The sequence below is a fragment of the Pseudopipra pipra genome, chromosome 6 (genome assembly GCF_036250125.1).
Source record: "Pseudopipra pipra isolate bDixPip1 chromosome 6, bDixPip1.hap1, whole genome shotgun sequence".
Lineage (NCBI taxonomy): Eukaryota > Metazoa > Chordata > Aves > Passeriformes > Pipridae > Pseudopipra > Pseudopipra pipra.
In genome coordinates this window covers 54715437-54739402 of record NC_087554.1, presented here as the reverse complement: position 1 = coordinate 54739402, position 23966 = coordinate 54715437, and the positions used below count along the sequence as shown (strand labels likewise).

The following is a 23966-nucleotide window of genomic DNA, read 5'->3' as shown; positions in this document are numbered from 1 at the left end:
CCAGGCCTTTGAGAAGGGATTATGTCTTCCAGAGACTTGAACAAAATATAATAAACTTAAAATAGCTGCTTCCTTATGGAATATGCCAACAAGCCCTACTGAAAACCCAGTAGAGTGTGAATTTGCATACATTTGCATACATATCCATAATTTCAGCCTCACCCATCAGACCTGCTCCATAATGAAGAACCGCCTGACATTGTGGGCAGCTGAGGGTGTTTGACACATGCCAGCACTAACGAGGCCCCTCAGTGCCACTGCCCCGACCCTTGTCAGAGCTGGGCTGATGTGACTGTCTCCAGCCTTCAGGTGCCTGTCTCCCTCCTGGGGGACCCCTGGCACCAAGCCTCTTTCCCTTTGTACCATGAGGAGACACACTTTCTCACTTCAGGTAATAACGTGATAAATCTGCACATAGGTCCAAGAGGGTTTCATACCCGTTAGCCCAGGCACAGAGGGAAGGAGCAAACTCCAGCAGCTCAGGGCAGGGGATGGGGAGGGAATTGTTTGCTCAGGACTGAATCTCACCAGCGCCCATGGGACAAGAGTGAGGGAAGGAACAGGAGTTGAGTACGCTGCTGGAAAGCCAAAGAACCATCCAGCTAATGGATCCAAGCCATGAAGGCTCCAGGACACATTTTGAAATGTGTTTGAGCACTGAATTTCTGTCATGCATCCAGGGATGCTTCCTTCAACCTGCTGTGTGCCCTGAGCAAATCCAGCACAGTGCTGGCTAAAGCACAGGATGCTGAGCTAGACTCCAGCTGCCCTGGATACCACCTGAGACTCAAATCTCAATGTTGAACTGTCTAAAAAGAACTGATACCTAAAAAATACACCTTAAAACCCAGAAGTAACACCAGGGAGGCCGTGTCCATATGCCTGAGCCCCAACAGCAAAGGTTTGCTATGTTTTCCTTCACTTCATGGACACTTTTATTCAGGTGGGATCTGCTTCTGGCTTAGATCCCACCAGGAGCTATGTGAGGGGCTGTGAGGCCTGGAGAGGGGGTGGTGTCCCCAAGGAAGTGGTGTCTGCCCCCAGCATGAGTCCACACCATCAGGTCTCCGTCTCACTTGCGTCATACAGAGGGTTGAGGTAGAAGACCTGGAGATCTTTGGGTGTCTCCTCTCCAGGGTCAGCACTTGGGGGCTCCTGCAACAGCAAGGGAGGAAAAAACAACCCATGGGGAAGGGAAGCAAAACCCTTGGCAAAACTCACCCAGTGCTGAGCCCCTGCAGCAGCTGAGAGGCTGGTGACCTGGGGGAAGATGGGAACACCCCACAAACCCCTCCTGGCCTGGAGAAAGGAGGACTCCTGCCAGATGAACCCCAACTGGCACTCAAGAGTGTCCTGGCTGGGGCCCCACACCAATCCTGCCCATGGCCCCAAGCATCCCAGTGTCCCTGGTAGCGGTGACTCACCACGTTGAACATGGGGTTGTCAAAGCCTTTGTCACTGGCTGGTGCAGGGGACACTGGGTCCTCCAATCTGTGCCAGGGCGTGCGCAGGGCAGGCAACCTGGGGAGAGACCTGGGCATTACCCACCCACATCCCTCCCAGCCCAGCAGCTCCCCCAGCTGAAACCCCACATCTTCAAGAGGTGGATGGGAAAATACAGGGGCAAAGTGTCAGGCTGACTTTGAAATGGGAAGTTTGTGCCCTTTCCAGGGAAAAGCTGCCATATCCAGCAGAAACCATTAAGCTTGGAGGTCTGGGACCTGCATTCTGGAGGGAAGAGTTTGCAGAGGCAGACAACTCTAGCACAGGCTTCCCTTTGGAGCCATCACTCCCTCCCTATGGCCTAAAATGAATTGCCACAGAGCTGACACCTGTTCCCACTGCAATCTCATCAAGTGCTAATTATCATTGCTTTTATCACATTTTCATCATCTTAATCACCATCACTACTTGTGTTATTTTCTTCACTATTCCTAGCCTAGGGGTCCCAAACACGGCACATCCTCCCCTGCACTGGGCACCTGCTGCAGGTGGGCTCAGCAGAAGGTCCACACACATCACCTCAGGAGCTGTGCTACCTGCAGGGAAGCTGTGCCAGGCCCTTTTTGGTGGAAATAAGCTGAATTCCCTGGTTCCCTAGTGGTCAGGATGGCTCTGCTGCATAGAAGCAGACTCTGCTTGCAGGCTTCCAGAGACTCATGACTAATTTGCAGCATCCCTGGTGGTGTCAGATGCCTCCACGATGCTTTTGACAACACTACCCAAAAGGGCCCTGCCCTGGAGCCACCCAGTGACACACACCAGGAGTGGGTCGACCGGGGACATTCCCTGGGCTCAGGTTCAGCTCTGTCTCCTGTAGCTACAAGAACTTCCCTCCTTCTGCTGACGGTGCTGGTTTCAAAGGCCTGTCCAGCATCCAAAGAAGTGTCAGTGAAAGATAAATCATCAAGTAGCAATTATGGGTCTGGGAGTTTTATTTAGAAATTAAATGAAGGCGCGGGTTTACTGCTAGGAAATATCACGTCAGCACGTGCCAAGTGGCAGGGCAAGCTCCCTGTCCAGGGCCACTGCTGCATGGTGAGAAAATCCCAGTGGAGGAACCAAGAGGGAAGAAACAACCTGACTTGTGACTCTGTAACATGGCCAACCCCAGCACCGGGGAGCTCAGCATCCCCTGGCAGACAGGTGCACTTTGCACATGCAAATTTCAGCAGTTCCCATCCCCTGGTTATTAAATGTATAAGGTCAACCCCACTTGCCCACAGGTGGGTGAGACAAGCCACAGTGGCTCAGCAGGCAGACAATAAACCCTGCAAAACCCTCCACGTGAAGGTGAGTGCACAAAGGAGGAGCAGAGGTGGGTGCCCCAGCAACTGCCATGGGCACTTCTGGGATGCCCTGATCACTGCCAGAGCTCATTTTCAAGCTATGAGGGAAAAAGGTGGTGGAGAAGGGGTATTTCTGACTGGCTTCCAGTTGTGGTGCAGTCAGGTGCTGTGCACCCACCACCCCTCTGCTGGGACCTGCACTCCATACTCCAAGCTGTGTGAACAACTAATGGAAGCTGCATTTGCTTTTGGATGATGCTGTCACCCCCTTTCACGGTTATGAAGCTGTGGGACAAGTGTTTTGCATTACTTTGATGCATTTCTATTTAGCAGCTGGCAGTTTCAGTCCTCCACACCCTAGCAGGGCTGCAAACTGATGGTGCCAAGAAACAGGAGATGTCACTAGGCACCATGACCAGCTCCATCTGAGCTGCAGCAGCCCTGCTGTCACCAGGGCACACCCTACCATGACAAGAAGCAATTCTTCCCAGACATGGAGGAGGCTGAATTACCAGTCCAAGGGTGCAGAAGTGCCTTTCAGTCACCTCTCCTCCAGTAAACCACAAGGAACAGGGACAACGGTTTTAAACTGACGGAGAGCAGGTTTAGATTAGATATTAGGAAGAAGTTCTTTACTCTGAGGATGGTGAGGCACTGGAACAGCTTGCCCGGAGATATTGTGAATGCTTCATCCCTAGAGGAGTTCAATACCTCAAGGTGCTTTGAACAACCTGGTCTAGTGGACAGTGTCCCTGTCCATGGCAAGGCTGTGGAAACTAGATGATCTTTAAGGTCCCTTCCAGCCCAAACCACGCTGTAATTCTATGAACCAGTAATGTTGGGTGTAGCAGATTGCCTGGCCATGCCCATCACTGCAGGAGCTCTGGGCAACACTGTGTGGCCCTGTGTGCCAGACCAGCTGGAAGGACAGCCTGGGGTGACAGTTGCCTCGAAGCAGAAGCAGCCTGACTATATGCTGCTGGCAGAAGCCCCATCCCTACCTTAGCTTTCCCTTTCTGTAGAGAAAGAGGATCCCTCCAAGGAACATGAGACCGAAGAGTAGCCCCATGACCGTCCCCGCTGTGATCCTGCTCAATGTGTGGCTCCCCCTCTGCCGGCTGAAAGTGCTGCCAGTGGCCACTTCCATTTTGCCACTTGAAATGCCAAGTGCTTCACCTGGGAAAGGGCAGGAAGAAACGGGAGTGAGGACTGTACGGGGCAACACATCCCCACACCCACTCCCAGCCAGGGCAGAAGGAGCTGTCAGTTGGGTCTGGCACTGCTCTCCTGGTTGATCACCTTTCCCTGGGGATGGGATATACAGGTGGATGGACTCAACAGGAACAAGCCCATACAACAACCACCAGGTCCCCTGGCTGTGACCTACATGCCCATCAGCATCTACCAGCTTCTATGGCTGCCTCTACATACAGCATTCTGGCTGAGAGGGACCTGGGGATCCTGGCAGGCACCAAGCTGGTCATGGTCAGACATGGCAGGGTAGCACAGGGGTATCCCAGGCTGCATGAGGAGAGCTGACAGCAGGCCAAGGGAGGTGACCCTTCCACTCTGCTCTGCCCTGGCGAGACACAGCTGGAGCACTGAGCCAGGCTTTTCTCAGAGGAGCCCAGTGACACCAGGGCAAGAGGCAATGGGCAGATATTGAAATACAGTAAATTTCACTTAAATATAAGAAAAAACTGTTCTACTGCAAAAGTGGTCAGTTGCGAAGACAGGTTGCCTGGAGATGTGGAATGCATCCTGACCTACTGCTTTCCAGAGCTTCTTATTCCCTGCCAGCAGCCCACATGTCCAGTGGGATTTGAATGTCTCTAAGGATGTACCTGCAGGGGACCTGCCAAGGAGGAGAGGGGTGTTACCGTGCTGTGCCACGTCCTCCATGATGTCTCCTGCCAGCTGCTCCGCAGCAGTGCCAGTCTGTGCTCCTGCCCTGTCATCAATCAGCACGATTTGGATGAGAGGAGTGAAGCTCCGGGATATGATGCCCAGGAAGGTCTGTGCTTTGTGCACCTTGGATATGGCCATCTGCACTCCAGTGTACTTGGGCTTTTTGAAACACAAGGAGACGTACAGCCCATGAGACTGGAGGCAGAAATTAGTCACCTCTCCAGGCAGCCACTATGGGTACAGCTGCAAGGCCCACCTGGATCCTCATGTGAGCCCCATCTCAGAACCGCCATCCTGTTACTGTGGTGCCATTGCACTTCCCAAATGAGAGGCTCCTATGTCCCCTCTCTCCCAAGCTGTGACCAGCACCCAGCATGCAGTGTGCCTCCACGGAGGCGAGCACGCTGAGAAAGCAATTTCGTGTATCACACCCATTAAAAGCTGTATTAAGATGTGTGGCAGGCAGCTGGCTTTCAGCTGTGGATCAATAGAGCAATACTTTGGTATCGATCCTCCCAGTGCAACTCGGAGCACAACCCCTCCCCTGGCAGCCCTTGGCAAGGAGGAGGGATGTCATGTTGTGTCTGACGAGCAGCAGCAAGGAGTGATGCCTTGTAGAGCATCTGAGTGCTGACCAGTGCCAGTTACCCACCCAGTGCTTGCCTGCTTGTCACAGGATGCCCTGCTGCAGGTTTGCATGATCCCAGCTGCATGCACTGACCTCCCATGTTATCTAGACTGGACCTGTGTTTTCTAGGGCAGGGTTTCCAGCAAGCCCCACCCAGCAAGCATCCTTCCACATCTGCATGCTGGCAGCTGTTCGTGCCCTGCAATGAGCAGGGCAGTGTGGCTGTGTGGGGAGAAAAGGACCCAGCCCCCACAGCTGACACACCCCAGAGGTCAAATGTGGGCTGTGGGCCCTACAGGGTGGTGGGGAGTGAGCCTGAACCCCTGGCATCACTGGGACCACATGCCCCCCCCAGACAGTCCCACCAGCACTGGAAGATGTGGCTAGTGACTTGTGGTTTCATTAGCCCCTCCTGATCCAGCAGACTTATGTACCTGGCTCAGCAACTCTTGGACCAATCTGTCCTGGTACTTCTGCAGGTCAAAATCAGGAGTGAAATCCAGGTTGATGGTGGCCCCTGCAGCCCAAAAACAAACAGAAATCAAATTGTCTGCCCCAAGTCTGGGCAGAGAGCTGTGATGGCAGCACAGCTCTGGCTGCCATGAGTGGCACTGAGACCCTGAGACCCCTCAGCATCTCTATGCAAACGGTCTGGCTGGGCTCAGAAAGAAACCTCTTGTTTCCTTCCTGGTGTTTTTGTCAACTGGCTTTGATGACAGTCTTTTGGCTTCCATTATATTCTGAAGAGAAGATTTCCCTGGAAAACTTTCTCCTCTGTATCCCTCTGGGAAGCTCTGCATGTACCTGGTTTTGGGGACACAAGACTGTGATTCAGCAGCGCTACCCTTTGGAGGGAAGGCTCAGAGGATGAAACAACTGTGCTCCCTGTACCACTGCACTGCAGTCATGGAGAAAAATACTTTCCTTGGAAAAAAATGCAAGTAAACATTTGTTGAAATATGAAATTTTCCCAAAGGCTGTAAGGGGCTCTGCTTTTAGGAGCATGTTGGAGAAACATTTTAATGAATTTGGTATGATATACCAAATATGAGATACCAAGTATCCAGGTACAATTGTGCATGAAAAATTTCCCTTAGCAACCTTTCACGTGGATTAATGGAGGAGCACCCATCGCAGAGAAAACACTGTCAATCTGCATGTTTTTATTTTAAATGAAATGAAACAAGCTGGCTGTTGGGAGGCTGACATAAGAGTGGAAAAGGCTGCATTTCCTCTGAGTGTTTTCTGCTGCAGAGCCCTATTAGCTTGACGAGCTGTGACATCCTGGCAGGATAAACTAGAGGCAGGGACAAAGGCCTGTGCCTCAGAACAGGTTCCCAAAAGCCAGGATGATGCTTCAGGGAGATCTGCTGGGAGGGTGGCACAACGGGACCTGCAGATGAGACCCTTGGGAGCAGCGATACAGCAAAACTTCAGCCTGTGACCAGCAGCACCCCCTGCACCCAACTTTCCCCCACGGAACCAGGGGAAGGGGGCTGGGGCAGCTGGCAGGGAGGAGGAATAGGGCCATGTCCCCCACTCACCACAGACCCCACAACAGTGGCCAAGGGGCTGCAAAGGGCTCTGGCACACTGGCACTGGGCACTGCTTCCCCGATGCCCTGAGCAGGGCTGCGCAGATGCGGGAGCCATCCTAGAGGAGAGCAGGGCAGCGTCAGTCCCCACCCCACAAATGGCACCGGTATCCCCCAAAACGGAAAAGGGAAGACTCACCGGGGCATTCCCGCAGGCACAGCCGGACTTGTCGGGACAGCCAGTCCCTGTCACCTGGAGAGTGCCATTGCCGTGAAACTGCAGCGGGGCAGAGGGGCCCTGCAGGTACCCAGCCCAGGCCTCTGGGGTGCTCAGCTCCTGGGCAGGGAAGAGCAGCAAAGCAGGTGAGTATCCCAGGGCAGGTCCCAGTGCTGTCCCCAGGTGCCGCTGGGACACCTGGTGTCATATCTGATGGCCATCATCGGGCAGCCCCACTGTGGGCAGTGATGCAGCAGGAAAACCCTGCCAATACACCTATTCCAGCTTTTCCACTGGACCAACAGAAAAACTCTCTCTAAAACCGAAGAGAAATAACGATGAGATGGCTGGGCCTTTTTTTCCTTTTGGTTTTCATCTTTCTCCTGGACCAGAGAATTCAAGTTATCAGCTTTTCACTACTGGGAGGAAGGGGCTGGATCTGAACTGTTTTCCTTTCATCTGGGAAACATTTCCATGGGCTTGGCATTAGTGAAGGCTGAGCTGGACTGACCAGCCTCATCCTGCCAAGCCACTGGTAATTCCCTCACCCACTCTCTTCCACAGGAAGCATATCCATGCCCTACCAATACAGGCAGACTTCTCAGGCCCTGGGGTGAAAATAGCCAACACAGAGCACGGAGTGGGCAGGATACCAAAGGATATAAGCTTATAAGGTCTGTTTTTAGGAAAAATGCTATAATCATAAAAAGCACCTTCTTCCATCTCACTGCTCAGCAGCAGCTTCTGCCCAGAGGGACAGCCAGCAGTGGTCCCTCGGGGGTATGATGTGCCGTGGAGTATTCCCCAGGCATCAGCAGGACCAGCATCACTCTGAGCACCCAAGAGCATCCACCTCTGCATCCCTGGGGCTACATGTGCCTGAGGTGAGCTCTGCTGGGCTGCTGCCTTGTCCAGACTCGCCTGCACATGCCTGGCACCGAGTCTATTAGCCAAAAAGCAGCTACCTAAGGCCTGGCCCCGAAATGGCAGATCCCAGCCAGCACAGCAGTAGAAATAATAAATAACTTATGAAATGCCTGACGCATCTCCCACTCCTGGAAGGAGCCTGTGTTTACCACTGCAGCGCCTGTGATCTTCTGCTCCTCCGACCAGCGATGGATGGGGTTCATCGTGAGCCTGATTCCCGGGCTGAAGCACAGCAAGCTGCCAGCGCTTCTATAATTATCCTTCCAATCAATTAAAGAGCAGCGCTGAAGTAAAGCTGGTAGATGATCGCTGAGCCACGGGCCACGTTAAGGTCGGGGGCAGGAGGGAGGTGTCCCCAGAGGGTCCCTGAGCAGCACGGCTGCAGACACGTGCCTGGGAAGGGAGCAGCCTCTGGGCGCCAGAGAAGATGCCATTTGCTGGTGGTTTGACCTGCGCACATTGGCCCTTGTTTTTAATATGAATAGTGAGACAGCCTGTGCTCCCACAATGCAGGGAGGGAGGCGATAACAAACCAGTCAAAGAAGAAAGCCACTGAGGCCATCCACAGCAGCAGCAGCCCGTGAAGCTGCATCCCCATAGGAGCGCCCCATCTCCCCACGCAGTGCTGCTCCTCCATCCCTGCTGGTCCCTCCTCTCCTGACCTACTTCAGGGCTTGGTGAGAAGGCGTCGAGCCAGTTTCTCACCATCCCCACCTTACCTGGCCCATGACAGAGATGCTGCGGAGGTGAATCACTTGCTGTGATGAGTCGGTGTTTACGCGGAAGGAGGTTTCGGCGGGGAAGATAACATCATCGTAGTGGCACGGGACGCGTTCCTCATCCACGGAAAACATGCGCCCACTCGGCTTGAGCTCCCCGCTGGAAAACACATCCTGCCACAGCGTGGGGTCAAACCACGAGTGCTGCTCAGCGTCAGTGAACCTCACTGTTCCACCTGGCAAGGCAATGGGAAAGGTTGAGCATGACCCAAACCCAAAGCCAAAGCTCCCACAGATGCATCTGGGTTGGTAAAACCAGGCACTGTCTGGCCCGAAGCAGAGGATCTCACCCTATGGGCTGGCCCTGGCACGACCCTCACAGTCAGCCTCTGCAGGCACTTCCTGGAGCTCAGCAAAGCTTCCCAGCACTCAGGGCTGGGGTCTCAGCCTGAAACCCCTGTCTGGCTGCAGGCCTCCAGCCCCAGATACCACAGAACATTCTTTACCCCCCTTCTTTAAAGCTCACCCTTCTGGTTAAGGAGGAAAACAGCTGCCTGAATGCTGAGTAACAGTTAAACCTGATAAAAATGGGTATGATAATTCATGCCCCAATTTCCCAGCAGCCTGGCAGGCCTAGAGAAACGTGACAAGTCCTGTTCCCTGCAGCAGGCAACCCCAAAACAAATGCCCCATTTAACCATTAATTATTTGATCATTAACCATTTCCCTGCTGGTTAGTCTCATCATGCAGTGCCTGCTTCCTTCTCACTCTTCCCAGTAGCTGAACCTTTGCCAATTCAGCCAGCATGCAGGGGCTTAGTGACTGAATTTTTGGCATTCATTTTGAAATCATGCTTTAAAAAAGTCCATTTTTGAAAGTTGCCCCAGAAACGCCTGCTGATTTCGGGGGAGCAGCGCATGGTCAGCAGGAAAAGCCCAGTGCAAGGCACAGCTGCCAGAGCACCCCTGCTGGGGGACAAACAGAAAAATGAGAGGGATGAAGGATTTCAGAGTGGCTGTGGTCTTATGCTACAGTCCTTCCTCTGGGAAGACCCGTTTGGGCTTTTTCTCTCTTTTTTCTCATTTTTTTTGCCAGTCAGAGTGCAGGCACAGTGTCTCTGCTTGGACTCTACCTTTCCTGCAGGGGAACTAAAAAGTTACTTGCCACTGAAAGCATGAGGTAGCTCTTAAGTACCTAAAATACATCTCCCCATAAAACAGCTTTCAGACTAATAATGGGCACCAGTGACACAAATGTGCTGTCTCAGCCATGGGCTGGAGGCTGAGAGGTGAGAGAAGGATGTGTTTGGGGCCAAAGGCCAGCTCGCTGTGATGGCTGTGGCTTGGCTCACCAGTGTGTAACTCCTAACCAGTTTTCTTTGGAAACACTGTGGCAAAGAAAACAAGGGCTTTGATGTGGCTACATGCCTAATAGGCAAGGTAAAATACAAACAATATTTGCCTCTCTGCTACAACTTCAAAGGCTTCCCTACTATAATTACTTTTCTAGAAGACAGGTGATGTAGCAGGAAAAAAGATCTGATACGAGGGAGGTCATCAAAGAAAAGGTAAGTATTGAAGAGGAATGATTCACTTTGCTCTGAGGTGGGACAGCAAAGACCTTTGTAGAAGTGTTGAGCCTGAATTTGCATGATTAATCACGGGCTGATGGGGTGACTGATCTGGGCACAAAATACCTGAGTCACATCCTGGATCCCAGCTGCCATCGAAAGCTGTGAATCCTGCACCGGCTGCCAGCACGAATTCTCCATTCAGGGGCAGGTACTAGATGGAGGGATTCAGAGTGTTACTGTGCGGTTCCACTGCCAGCCACCCAGGCTTGTAATCAAATAACAGTGCTAATTACTAGGCTGCCTATTACACTCCCAGTCTCTGAGGCACTTTACAGTCATCAGGAGCCGCCCTCGCCCTGCCCCATGTAAATGGAAAAGTATCAGTTCCCAGTTTTACAGATGGGGACGCTGTGATGGGGAGAGGTTTGACATTATCTTCCACAACATAGCAAAGCATGAAGCATTCAGTGAAGCAAGAACAAGGAAAAAGCAAAGTAAGCTCTTTTGACAGCTTCTTCCTCCTCTTGCACACACTCCCAGCAGCTCAGGAATTGGATTTATACATTGGTACACCATGAAAAACTCAACCTTACTCTGCAAGTGCCAGAGGTCCCCTCACTTAATGTGTTTCCACCTCAAGAGGCTGTGCTTGCCCCACAAAACATAACTCAGGAGCCCAAGCTGTTCTTGGTGCCATGACAGCTAGTGACCTGGCACTCAGCACAAGCTAAAGAAAGTACACAGCAGCATTTGGAGCAGCTTGCCATAGCTATACCCTCTTCTTGTTGGGTAGGACATCACCAGCAAGTAGTTGGGATCATGATACTGGCCTGGCTTCAGTCTGGCCACAGACAGACCTCAACAGGCACACCTCTGCCATGAGAACCTTTTTGGCAAGTAACTGTGGCCACCTGGGTCACCAGCCAGCACTGCCAACTCCAGGACAGGCCCTGGCAATTGATCAAGTCAGGTGACTCATTCACAGCACACATGTTATTCAGCCCACCCCATTTTATTTTACATCTAGAAATTACCAGAGAGAAAGTCATGTTTTCCCCCAATATTTTTGAGTGAGTGATGTTCAAGGCTCTCTTCTCTAACTCAGTCTATCCAGGGTTTAAGCATCACTCCCCAGACAGCGGCTGGAAGCCCTCCAGGACTGCATTATGCCGAAGTACTGGGTCCTGTGCTCAGGCAGAAACACGTTAAATGGGATTTTAAGGTTTCATCTACTTAATTGGTCTTTAAATATGTATGCAGGTTAGAGAAAGCAAGACTTATGACTGACTGCTGCGGGTGGCTGTGATAGCTAGCTCTCTGTCCTTGGGGCAGTCTTTCCTGAGGATGCTCTGTCCCATTCAGGGACCACCATGGGGAAGGAAAGGGGGAGATAGACATGGCAAAAAGCTCCTCACCCCCAAACTGTAGGCAGGTCTTTAGAAGTTTAGTTCCTTGGTGATGTGGTGTTTTGAAGGTCATAGCCCAGGTCCCCCTCTTGGTTCAGGAACCATGAGAAGCCAGGATGGAGAGCAGAGAGTGGCTGCCACCAAGAGCCCTGAAGTGCTTCTCTGCACTGTCTGCTTCAGACCCAGCAACGGGACGTTGGGCTGGACAAGAGGGGATGGCACTGTGACTAGCTGAGGTCTGGGCAACATGTGCCCCAAGGGTATGGGGTCTCCCCACCAGCCAGGAAGAAGCCTTTGCCTATGGACACTGCTCCATCAGACCATAGCACGTGTCCTGCCATCTTGTTCTCTGAATTTCTGTTACTCCTGAGTAAAGCAAATTTTTCCAAAACTAAAGCACTGAAACAGGCTGAAAGGTCTGCCAGGATATGAATGGCAACATGCCCTCTAGCTGCAGATAAAAAGCAACATCTGGTGAAGTTCTGAGGCTCAGGACTTGGCCTGCTTTGAGCTGGGTGAGGGCAATGCTACCAGCTTCTGTCACAAGATGCTGTACTTCAAGTGCCCTGGCTTGTTTTCCTGTGAGCCCACACAGGAGCGGGTGGTGGGAGACACAGCTGACATCTATACCCAGGGCAGTACCAGCAGCACTGCCAGTCAAGTCCCTCCTCCCAGGCTCCCTGGGCCATTTCAGACTGGAGCCCCTCACCACTGCCTTTTGCCCACTTTGCAGTCTGGCACCCTGCTGTGCACGACAGGGGGGCCAAGGAGGAAGGGTGGCCAGCTGGCTGCTGGGGTCCATCTGAGCTGCTCAGAGTGGGGTTTTGGATGGGATGCAGTGGATCCTTTCACCAATGCGGGGTACCAGCTCTTCACAGCAGTCAGCTCAGGGCACTCAGCCCCAAAGCTGCAGAGATCTTTGGGTGGAAGAAGGAAAATCAGGAAGCAGCTGCTGGTGAGGAAGATGGTTACACAGCAGGACCATGACTGGCCTCCTCTTGCTTTCCCAGGCTGCAGAAGTTGGCGTCTGTGAGTGTTGTGGTTGGATCAAGACCGCTGGGTTGGGAAGTCCCTAATCTCACTCCTGCCTGCCTGACAGCTCTCTTCCCTGTAGTTACCAAACACTTTGACTATGGCTGTGCATCAGAACTTCCCGAACTCCCTGTGATGGCCATGCAGGACACAACGAGCTTTTGGCTTCAGGGCACTGTTCATTCAGATCTTCACAAACTAACCAGGGGGGAGGAAAACGCACCAAGGATTCACATAGCAGGGCTGAGTTCAGTGTGGCAAGAAAGGAGATGAGGTAGACTTGCTCAGTAAGGGATGCACATGTGTGCACACACATATGCACAATGCTGGTCCCATGATCAACCACGGTGTTGCCCCTCCTGCATGCGCTTGGGAGGGCGAGTGGGTCTGGATGGGGTGATGGCAGACACAGGGCCAGTAGCACATGGCACCAGTCCTGCCCACAGGGAGAAAATGCCTTGTGCCAAACCTGCCCCACACTTGCTGCACCTGTGCTCTGGAGACATTGGCCTCTAGGCTCTCAGGAGAAGATGCAGCTTCTCCAGTTACTCCTGGAGATCCCCCTCCACCACCAAGGACAAAACCCCAGGCTGGCTGGACTTCCCAAGCCCAGAGGAAGCTGTCCACGTGAGTGTGAGCGTGGCAGAGAAATGAGCGTGAGCACACACAGTGTCCCTCCGCACTCAGGGAGTGCCCAAACACTGCAAGCACCAACCCTGGAATTAAGATGCAGCACAATACAATGCGAGATGGGACGGAGTCACCACATTTCCACAAAGGTGAAGTGCAGGAAGAGCCCCGTACTGGTTCGTCACAGGAATTTCTAGGGCTGGTCCCCACAGCTATGGCTCCATGCCCAGTGAGGCAGCTGTGCTGCTCATCCACCACCAGCCCTCCCTGAGATTCACACCACTGGGCAGCGTTTCAGAACTGGCTCCATCGTCCAACACTTTTTTGTAAATATTTTGCCTTTTTTCTTTTCCTAACAGAAGTTAAGCATCTTGGCTTGCTGCAGAGGACAAATGGAGACTCTGGTTGGGCAGCGGCTTTCTACCTTTGGGAGTTTAGTATAGAAACTGCATATAGGTTGGGCCACTTTCCAAGTACATTTTGAACTGAGCAATGACAGGTACCAATGGACTGAGGCCAAAAAGCAGTTTCATCTGCTTTCTCTTCCTCCTGCCAACCTGTACTCCAGGGCCATTAATACGGCGAGTGCTTAGAGTCCCATTAGTCATTTCCCATCTCTGATACTGGTAAATCACTTATCTCCTTGGTCATCGTTATCAAGTGTAATGACAACTGAAACACAGTCATCATTTTTCTTATCAAATTCAGAAAAAAAAAAAGAAAAGGAAGGACCCCATGTGGCTCTTGGCCCAGCCCCAGGATTGCACCACTGAGAAGGAATCCAATGCATAGGGGAAAATGAAACTAACCTCTGAAATGTGAAAGAAAAAAATAGCAAAGGCCTGGAGATGGCTTTTCAAGTGGGTGGCCTTGAACTAGCCTGCAGCACATCCTGGCTCCGCTCAAGTCACTAGTATTGGACTGAGATGACTGGCAGCAGCACTGTAACTGGGATGTAACCATCATCAGCACAGGAAAAATGCAGCACTTGTTTTTAACCTGGGTGAGCGACGCTCATGATTGCAGCCAGTTCTTCCCCCAGCCTTGCCCTGATTTGCAGCATCAATGTATTTTAATTCCTTGCTCAGGTGAGATGGTGCCACCATCCCCACCATGCAACACCAAGACTGCCTGTGCACACTGGGCTCTGCAGTGCTGCATCCATGGCTGCACCAGCAGGTCAGTAGCCATTGGGCCCCCAGGTACAACCCCTCACCTGGCACCCAGCCCAGGAGCAGGTCGGGGGCTGGTGCTGGTGGCATTCCATTGAAAAACATCACTGGGGTAGGATGCGAGTGGGTTATTGCTCCAATGTGGAGCGCCATAGCCCACCAAAGGCAATAATGCACCAGGGAAATTATTTCCCAGTCCTGCTCTGCTGGGGCAGTGCGGCCCATGGATGGCAGCAGGCAGCTGCTCCCACAGGTGGGAATAGCAGGGATTTTCCCAATTCCCACTGGGGCTGGGGGCCTCAGCACAGCTGGTGGTGGTGCCTGGGTGGTATCCCAGCTGCTGGCTGATGGCCCTGGAAAGGCACAGGGCCAGAATAACCCACAGGTGAATCCCTTTGACATTTCTGAAGCATTGCCAGGGGCTTGCTGGCAGCAGCATTTCTTCAGTTTATTACTGAGGGTTCATTTGTTTGCTTTCTTGCCCACATGAAGCTTTTCCACCTGCATCCTCAGGATGCTGTTCTTCCTCCCAGCCACACATGCCACCTCATGTCCCCAGAGCCAGCCTGGCCCCACCATGGCCCCCAGTCCCACACCAGCTAATCCAGATCCCCTGTGAGAGGGGTCAGCAAGGCAGGATGACCTCCATCCACCCCAAGACCCTGCTGCTGGACTAGCATCTCACCGCACAAAGATCTCCTTGCCCAGGCACATGGTCCCCTGAGAAATGAGGCTTTAGCATCCCAAGGAAGCCAGGCAAGAAATGCAGTCTGTATCCCCATGAAGCCACTGTTCAAGCAGGCTGGTGCGGCCCAGACCAGAGCACAGGAGCTGGTGCTCCTCTCCATGAGACCCATCAGTGGTGGTGGGCAATGCCCACCAGACCTCCTCTGACCCCAGCAAGGCTCGAGGTGTGGGCAGGGGAGCCATGCCCAGCAACGAAGGGAGGGCAGACGGTCCATGGAGCATCTGCCCAGCCAGACCCAGCATCCACTACAGTCCGGGATGCCGGCAAGCTGCTCCACTCATCACAGACTTTAATAACTTCACCTGCTGGAAACCAGCCTAGAAGGAGCAAATAAACTCGTGGAGATGACTGTAAAAGACTATTTCACCACACTCCTTTCCTAGGGCACACCTTCACTGTGAATGCTGATGGAGGAAAGACTGCAAGATTCAGGCTTGGAATTACATGCTGGCACATATGCGCACACACATGCACTGCCCTGAAATATTTTACCTTCATCTCAGGAGAAGGAAAAATAATCCCTTTCTTGAGTGTCTCATTACCCCGCTGTCTGGGAAGCGGTGGGGGAGGGAGCGCCGGTGCCTGGGACGAGAGCAAACTGTGGCAATTCATTAGAGCCGGTGCCCCTGGAGAGCAATTGGCATTTCAAGATCAATCTCTGCCAGGAACCGAGCAGGAGCATCCTGCAGCAAAGCTGAGTACATTCTGCTCTCACAATTAGGCAGCTAAAAATATAAGGCTGGGGGAGGAGTCCCTGGTCAGACCCCAGTGCCCCGCACACCCCCAACCCTCACTCAAGCTTGCAGCCCCTTGCCACGTGGGCAGGAAGGGGGTATGGGCAGCTGCCATCCCACAACAGAGCTCAGGGATGGGGCAGAGCTGGAAAGGTGATGTCAGCACTGCTGAATAGCCCCAGCCCCAGCCCCTGACCCTGGCACCATATGGACTGAGCAAGGCTGCTCTGCCACGTGACTAAATCCGACTCCTGCCACCTCAAAAATAGAAGCAGCATCATCCGCCCCTGGCCTGCACTTTAGTGCTGGCTGGCTTCGGCACAAACTGCACCAGAGCTGGCATTATTGGGGCAAACACCAGGCCCACAGCTGCAGCCATGCCCTGGCCTGGCTCCCTTTGGAAGCAAAGCACAGCCATAGCCAGAGGGTCCAAACCCCTCACAGGAGCCCTTCTCCCCTGTTAGGGAGACAAGCAAAGCCAAAGCCTGCCTTGCCCTGGAGCACCCACATAAGGCACCACCACCTCCACCTCCATGTCCATCTTTTTTGCACATCTACTCCCAGGCACCTCCAAAAGCTGGCTAAATACTGATCTGCATCTTTAGGCAGCTAACTACCATAGAAAATCCAGCCTAATCACAACGGTTGTGCTCCAAAGCCACTTACGCTTAAGCTGGATTTGTATTTAGTGTGTGGCTGAATTAGGGACCCACTTGAAACTTCAAATAACCATTGAACTGGGCAATCAATGGGTCTGAGCAGGGAAGTGGGCTCCCTGCCCCAACAGCCTGGCCTCCTCCCAAGAAAGCATCTCCCAGCACTCAGCTGCTCCCCACATGGGATGGATGGGGAGGAGAGCTAGAGGGCTCACTGTACAGAGGCAAGCTTTCACATAAATGTCTAGGAGGGAAGTGATGGTGGCACATGAGGACCCCCCAGCACTCTAGATCCCACTCCTCAGTGAGGATTTGAGATGGGAGATCTCATGCTGCCCCTCAGGGCACCAGCACTGAGCACCCTTCCCTATGTTTGCCACAGCAGGCACTATCCTCATGAAAGTCAATGAGAGCCCAATCCCTCTTCAGCCGTGAATTTCCTCCTGCGCTACTATAGCAAACAACACTCTCCTTTTTTTTTTGGCCAAAGGCTGTATAGCATCTCCATGGCGACTCTAAAGCTTAATGTATTCTTGCTGATTTAAGTGATTAATGCTCCAGCGCGCGTGGCCGGCAGCCGAACAGGTGCAGCCCAGCCTCCCTGCAAAAGGCCTCATGACCAATTCATTTTCTAACCAGCTGGTTGCCAAATTTCATGCCATCCGCATGAGTGGCAGCCCTGCTCAGGTGCTGGGTTTCATCCCTTTTTCATCCCTAACCTTGGTGGTCCCTGTGTCACCTGGTGACAGCAGAGCACAGCAGTGCACGGAAGGGAAGTGCCTGAGCTGAAATTAAGAGGAAATATTAACCACCGCACTAAGAAACATGCAGGGACAGTTCACAGCAGGGACAGTTCACAGGGAATCGCTGGAGTGGTGACGCTCAGAAGGAAGGTGTGAGCTGCAGTACAGGTTATAGCTGGGGACAAGCTTGGCTGCTCACCCACAGTGCAGTCTGGTAGAGGAGGGGAATGGTGCCCTCACAGCCTGTGCCATGCTTTATTCCCTCATGGATCCCCCAGCAGTCCTCTCCACGTGCCCAGCAGTGGGATTATAAAATTCATTGGAATCCTGGAGCCTGTGCAGCTGCCTGCCAGCAGCAGGGACCCAGGGAAACCCCAGGGCAGCAGAAGGTCCCCAGGGATTCCCACAAGCACTCTGGATGCTTTGATTGGGATAAGATGGGGGTCACTCTGGCAGCCTGACCCATCACTCAGTCATGATGGGAACCATCCACCTGAGCAGCCAGCGGACAGCCAGCACAGCCGTGGGTGTCATTTTGTGTTATGCAAAGGTTTGTTGGTCTCCCTCTCCTTGGGAAGCCGTGGGGCTGCTCAGCTCTGCTCTCCAGCCATAATGACTAACGCTGCTCTGCAATTATGCACTTTGCAGGCCTCTGATGAAAGTACTTTAGAAATATTATACATTCATCTGTAAGTAAAATAAAATCTACTAGAGTGGTATTTTGCTCTTTTCTTCTCTGGGTAAATTCCACATCATTTATTACATTATATTTGTACGTATTTCCCCAGTATATCCTTTCCTTCAAAAATTCATATTTAAAATGCCATATAAATAAAGTATCTCCTCCAAATATTTGTAGAGGCATTAAACGTGGCACATGGCGTTATTAAAGCATCAAAACTATTAGTGGCGTAGACAGCCTGAACAAATTACACCACATAAATTTCAAGGGCTTCTTCGGATTTAATGGCCGATAAAAGAGCAAAGCTGCCCTGAAACCGAGAGAGAAAACTCGTCCACAAGCTCATGCTGTCCAGGGAAGGAGGTTTTGCAAACAGGATCCAGCCCATCTCTTGCTGTCACAGCACTGGGAGAGGGCTCACTGGTGACCCATCCCCCACTGGTGTGTTGGGGCAGTGAGTTTGCTTTTCCCTTTAATTCCTCCCTGTTAAATTTTACCCTCTGAACCATGGAGACTGAGACTCCATGCTTTCATGTCTGCCTGTCAGCCTGCTCTGGGCAGGACTCCTCTTCTGGGGGGAAACCAGCTTGCTCAGAAACCCCTCTGAGGTGAGACTCCCCCCAGTCTTATCTCACTCAACACATATATTTCAGCAGGGTGTCGCACCCCTCCTGTCACAGCCAGGCTAATAATGCTGCAGAAAAATATAAGACCCAATGGCACTTGAAATAAAATTTCTCAAGCAACATTTTGGGATTTCCCAGAACAGTTTGTTTTCCTTTCAAGGTATTTTGGTGTCAGCTTCACTTAGCCTCTGCCTGGGGCTAGTGCCTGCTCTGTGTCGGGAATGTGGTGGGCTGGTGCTCCTCAGCCAACTAATGCCAAGGTCTCCATCCCATGGAGGGGGTTTTACCCCTTCTCTGGGGAAGAAAAATTAATTTCTTTCAAGTGAAATGGGGAGTTGGGGTGCTCTCCCCCATCTCCCCCAATTAAAATACCAAACAACACCACAAAAAAAAAAAAAAAAAAGCCCAGAAACAGCCTTTGATTCCATGGTACAGAGAAACCCTGGCTGGTGTGGGACTCCCGTCCCCTGCCCCAGCTGAGGCATCTTGGTCTGGCTGGACCATGGAGCAAAATGTCAAAGTCCACAGAATGACTTTAAACTGAAAGAGGGCAGGTTTAGATTAGATATTAGAAAGAAATTCTTTACTGTGAGGGTGATGAGGCACTGGAACAGGTTGCCCAGAGAAGCTGTGGATGCTCCATCCATGGAAGTTTTTCTTGAACTCAGTCAGGGTTGGTGCTGTGACCACTTCCCTGGGGAGCCTGTTCCAGTGCCCATCTACCCTCTGGGTGAAGAACCTTTTTCTAATATCTAACCTAAACCTCCCCTGACACAGCTTCAGGCCATTCCCTTGGGTCCTGTCACAGAGAAGAGATCAGTGTCTGCCCCTCCTCTTCCCCTCACGAGGAAGTAGATGGGGCTTTGAGCAACCTGGTCTAGTGGAAGTTGTCCCTGCCCGTGGTAGTGGGGTTGGAACTGGATGATCTTGAAGGTCCCTTCCAACCCAAACAATTCTGTGATTCTATGGAGAGGGGGAGAGGGGAATGTGCCACCAGCTGGCAGAGCTTGAGCACTGGCCCTGCCCTCGCCCACCCTCTGGTACCCCTGCCCACTGCCTTACCATGTCCGTCAGCGCATAGGGAGACCTGACGAAGACTGAGACGACCTGTAAGAAAAGCAAAAATAAAAGGGTGCTTTGCCCTGCCAGGTGAAGTGCTTTTCCAATGCCCAATGATGTTCTGCAAAAAATAAAATAAATCAAAAATGTCCAATACCTTGTCCTTCTCAAAGTGAATCACGTCTCTGGCACAAGGGACTCTGCCTTTATCCCAGTTGGAGGCGGTTTCGAAATTGGTGTTGGGGATCCACTGCTTGTACATGGCAGCAGCAGCAGCTGGGAGGAGCAGAGAAATCAGGGTAATCCAGTCCATGGGAGTCACTGGGAACCCTCTCTGGGATGTGCTTTAGGGTGGCTTGGCCTATTTGGGTCAGATTTGGGGATTTTCCACCCAAAATCAGTTCCTGCACTTTCCCAGCTGAGCAGTCACAGCCCTTCTCTTCATAGGGGATTTTTTTTCAGCTGAGTGGTGGTTTTTACCCACCCAGATAGGAAGAGGGACAAATACTTGGCAGGCAGAGGGAAGGCAGTAAAGTGTCCTGCAGGCAAAGGGCAAGAATAACACACACTTGGTAGTTAAGCAATCCTTGCAGTGCATTTTGTTGTCACTCAGACTAATTAAATAAGTAGAGATTCCTCAGCCTTTGGTTTCCAGCAGGTAGCAAGCGGGCACACAGGACTGGCAGGACCATGAGGACAGGGCAAGAGGAGAAATGACATTTGCTATGGGACATGTAGCACAAAAAACAGATGTTTGGGGCTGGGGGGGAGGATTCAGTGGTGTCTTGCAGCCTGAGGCATCGACAGGTTGGAAAACAGGGTTTTTCCCCATGGCGTTTGCTGGGATGGTGGCAGCCCTGCCCATGGGTACCAGAGATGAACCTGCTGGCCAGGGACAGCACTCAGCAGAGGGGGTTTTCAGTGTGACCTGCCCTGTTGGCACAAGCACGGCAGAGCAGCCTCATAACCTGACATTGACCAGGCTTGGCTGGAGGATGCACATTCAGCTGAAGATAAATCTCCCGCAGCCTGAATTAAATGGCTTCAGGCAAGTGAGTTATGAGACTGAGGGAAAAAAAATAACAAACCAAACAAAAAAAAAAAAAAATCCTTTACCTTTATTATAGATCATATTTTCTGTAGGAGAGAGACCCACTAAATAACAAAATATGTAAAAAGCCAGTGGTGGAGAGGCCTGGGGCATTAGAGATGGGGTGGAGAGGGGTTACAGGGACCCCCCAGCCCAGCCTGGGGAGGGATGGGGGTTCTGGATGACTCTAGCTGATGGAGGGAGGTGCCTTGCAGAAAGCCTGGGCCCGGCTACTCCAAATGTATCCCTTCCAACTCAGAATATTCTGTGACTCAAGATTAATAAATGATGGGGAGGGATGTGGCTGCAGAGGTGTTATCAGCATACAACGATCTCCTTGGGGTGTAATTTGCTCTGTCTAATTCTGCCAGGGGCTCTGCTGAGACCATTTGCTGTAGGTAGCCATCTCCAGATGAACAGGAAACAATGTATTTTTAACCAGAATGGAAGCCCTAATGTAAGAAATGGGTCTGGGGCCCAGGTGCAGAGGGGCTCCCCCAGCCTCACACCGGTCTGTGGCCACCACTTCAGCTGCCTGAAGGATCCCTCAGGCAGACCAAACACACCCCTGCCGTGTCCTCTTTAAAAGCCACTGAGAGGGGAAAAGATGCTAACGGCGGTAAGAACAGGGGCCAAGCAGCTGCTTGCAGTGTTGTAGGCACAAACACCTTGATGGCTCAGAGTCAAAAAGACCTTAAGAAAGGACAAAGCACCTGGATGGTAAGGGCAAGTTGTTCTGTCTCTGCTAGGATTGAGTCCCTTCCCTCCCGGCCAGGGAAGTGAGGGAATGGAGAGGTTAAAGCTCCAACCAAAAGGCTCAGCCAGCCCCATCGCACACACGCCTCACGTCCCACAGCGGCAGGTCGCTGTGTCAAGAGAGCTCACACCGCGGAGATGGCCCTGCATCCCACCCGGCTGCCGCGGCATCTCCTTCGGCCGAAGGTTAATCTCCTGGTGCAAAGCCTTTTGCCCCATGCAGCAGCTCTGGTGCATTCCTGCACCCTCCTCAGCCCTGGAAATATCAGTCTGCTATTTAATCAGCCCTGTCTCCCGGGAAGCGCAGTCCTTGAACATCAAAGCGACATACATATTCAACAGGGAGCGTGTCCTGCGGCGCAGCGCTGTTGACTTCAAATGAGAGGAACAGCAGGCACCATACGGCTATCCCAGCCTCATTCCCCTGCCTCAGTCATTCAGCTCTGTCCGGTTGGAAATGGCTTTTCTCGTTTCCCTTACAGAAACGCTTTTAAGTGACAGAGCCCGCAACTCTGCTCCAAAACACGACTGCCAAGAACCCACCCGAAATGGAGAAGTCGCCCAGCGGTCACCCCTGCTGGCCACGGTGGCCGAGCCCTGGGCGCACTCACCAAGGAGCTGCAGGACACCGAGGAGGAAGAACAGGCGCCTCATTTTGCAGCAGGCGGCCACCCCTCGCCCGGCTGGACCTTGCACCCTTCCCGAGGGCACGTGATGGGCTCAGCCCGCAGGAGGCTGTAGGGCGAAGGGAGTAAACCATTACGGGAGAAAGGCTTCCCCCTTCACCTTGCTCTGTCCCAGAATCCGGTTTGCGCTCAGCTCCTCTCCCAGTCTCCCCGTTTGATTGGCATCCATTGGGAGCCTAGGAAAGACTGAAGGAGTTGGGGAGGCAATAGTGGGGGTCCTCCCAGCTTGGCTCACCAGATCTCGGCATTCACACTCCCCCCACCCATCCAGGTCCAGCTAAAGAGTGTCAAGGGCGAACACGCTGCATGGCCATCCCACACCGCTCTCCCCTGCTGAACAACGGCTACCTTGTAATTATTAATAATGGTCTCAATGTATTTTCAATTAGCTGTCTTGGAAGGGAGCAGCTCCCAGCCACGACTTGTAATTGTACTTTGGCCACCAGCTGATTTGCTCATTACCAGCGCAGGAAGCGGCAGTGCCAGCACAGCCCCACGTTGCTCCTGAGGAGGTTGCTGGGGGATGAATGGAGCTGCTGGCTGTGGCACCAGTGCGTGTGGATGCAGGAGGAGGAGCAAAGACTTCACCATCCCTGTCCTCCACCCTAGCACGGAGTAGTGCTGCATGGCAGGCCCACATCCTTACCGAGGATGTGTTAGGAGCTGGAAAGGATGGGAGGGAGAGCAATGACATCCTGGGAAAGGGACAGCATAAGGTTGGTGACAGAGGCCCACACCCAGAGGAGAGCTGGAGGCCTCAGCAGACCTTCAGCTGACACTGGTACCAGCAGGGGGAGGGCAGAAGATCTGTGACTGCAGGAGTTTACTGGAGGCTGAGGAGGAGACTGGAGAAGTGCTTGGAAGGGACATCAGTGGAGGTGTCACAGACCAGAAGCAGCTCTGACGTGACACCAGAAAAGATTTAGGAGTGCAGGAGGGGGAAGCAAACCACCCCCCATCCCACCCTTCGTGCTCCCCCTGCTTCCTAGCTTCCAACTCAGCAGACTGAGGAGAGTGGAGACCAGGAAGCCATCACTCGTGGATAATCTCCCATCTCCCAAAACCTTAACCCACTTGATTCCCAGCTCTGCTGCAAGCACAGGAGTGAGAAGAGCCATAGGGCTCCTGTCCCCAGGAGGTCCCAGTGCAGTCCCAGGTGATGCACCATGCCCTGTGAAGGAACATGGAGGTGCCCCTGTCCGGAGCTCTGATCCCACCGGAGTCACAAGTGTGGACCACAAACTGCCAGGAGAAAAAGTTCCTGAGCAGCAGCTCTAAGCCTGGGCATCAGCCAAAACACAGTCAGCACTTTCTGTTCAGGGAGCTCAATACTGAGAGATATCCTCGAGGTGAAAGGCTCCTGCACTCTAATTACCACTCACAAATCTCTCCCAGAGGACTCTCGGGGTGAATGCTGGCTGCAGTGAGATGCCCTGTATTTTAATAGGGAAGGGAAAAAATATAAATCATGGCTACTCAGCAGCAAGAGCTTGAAGAAAGGACTGGAGTGTGTAGAGGGCAGGTGCATGCTTGTCTGTGGCCTCAGCATCCTTCAGCATGGCCAGGTTGGGCAGGAGGGGAGAAATCTCTCATGGGACCCTGTGCAGAGAGCAATACCATAGCCCCTGAAAACCAGTGTTTTGAGAGGTG

The 23966-nt window shown here is 52.6% G+C and overlaps 1 protein-coding gene across 1 annotated transcript; it reads right to left on the bottom strand.

Annotated features, from left to right (window-relative positions):
• Nucleotides 1–874: 874 nt before the first annotated feature.
• On the bottom strand, nt 875–22333 carry AMN (amnion associated transmembrane protein). Its single transcript, XM_064659238.1, has 12 exons — nt 22242–22333; nt 19942–20060; nt 19788–19832; nt 10420–10507; nt 8723–8958; nt 7059–7196; nt 6870–6978; nt 5760–5842; nt 4670–4856; nt 3791–3965; nt 1425–1521; nt 875–1155 (listed from the first exon to the last, which is right to left on the bottom strand). Exons 1-12 carry the CDS (start codon nt 22282–22284, stop codon nt 1060–1062), a joined length of 1416 nt encoding a protein of 471 aa, XP_064515308.1. The 5' UTR covers nt 22285–22333; the 3' UTR covers nt 875–1059.
• Nucleotides 22334–23966: the final 1633 nt, after the last annotated feature.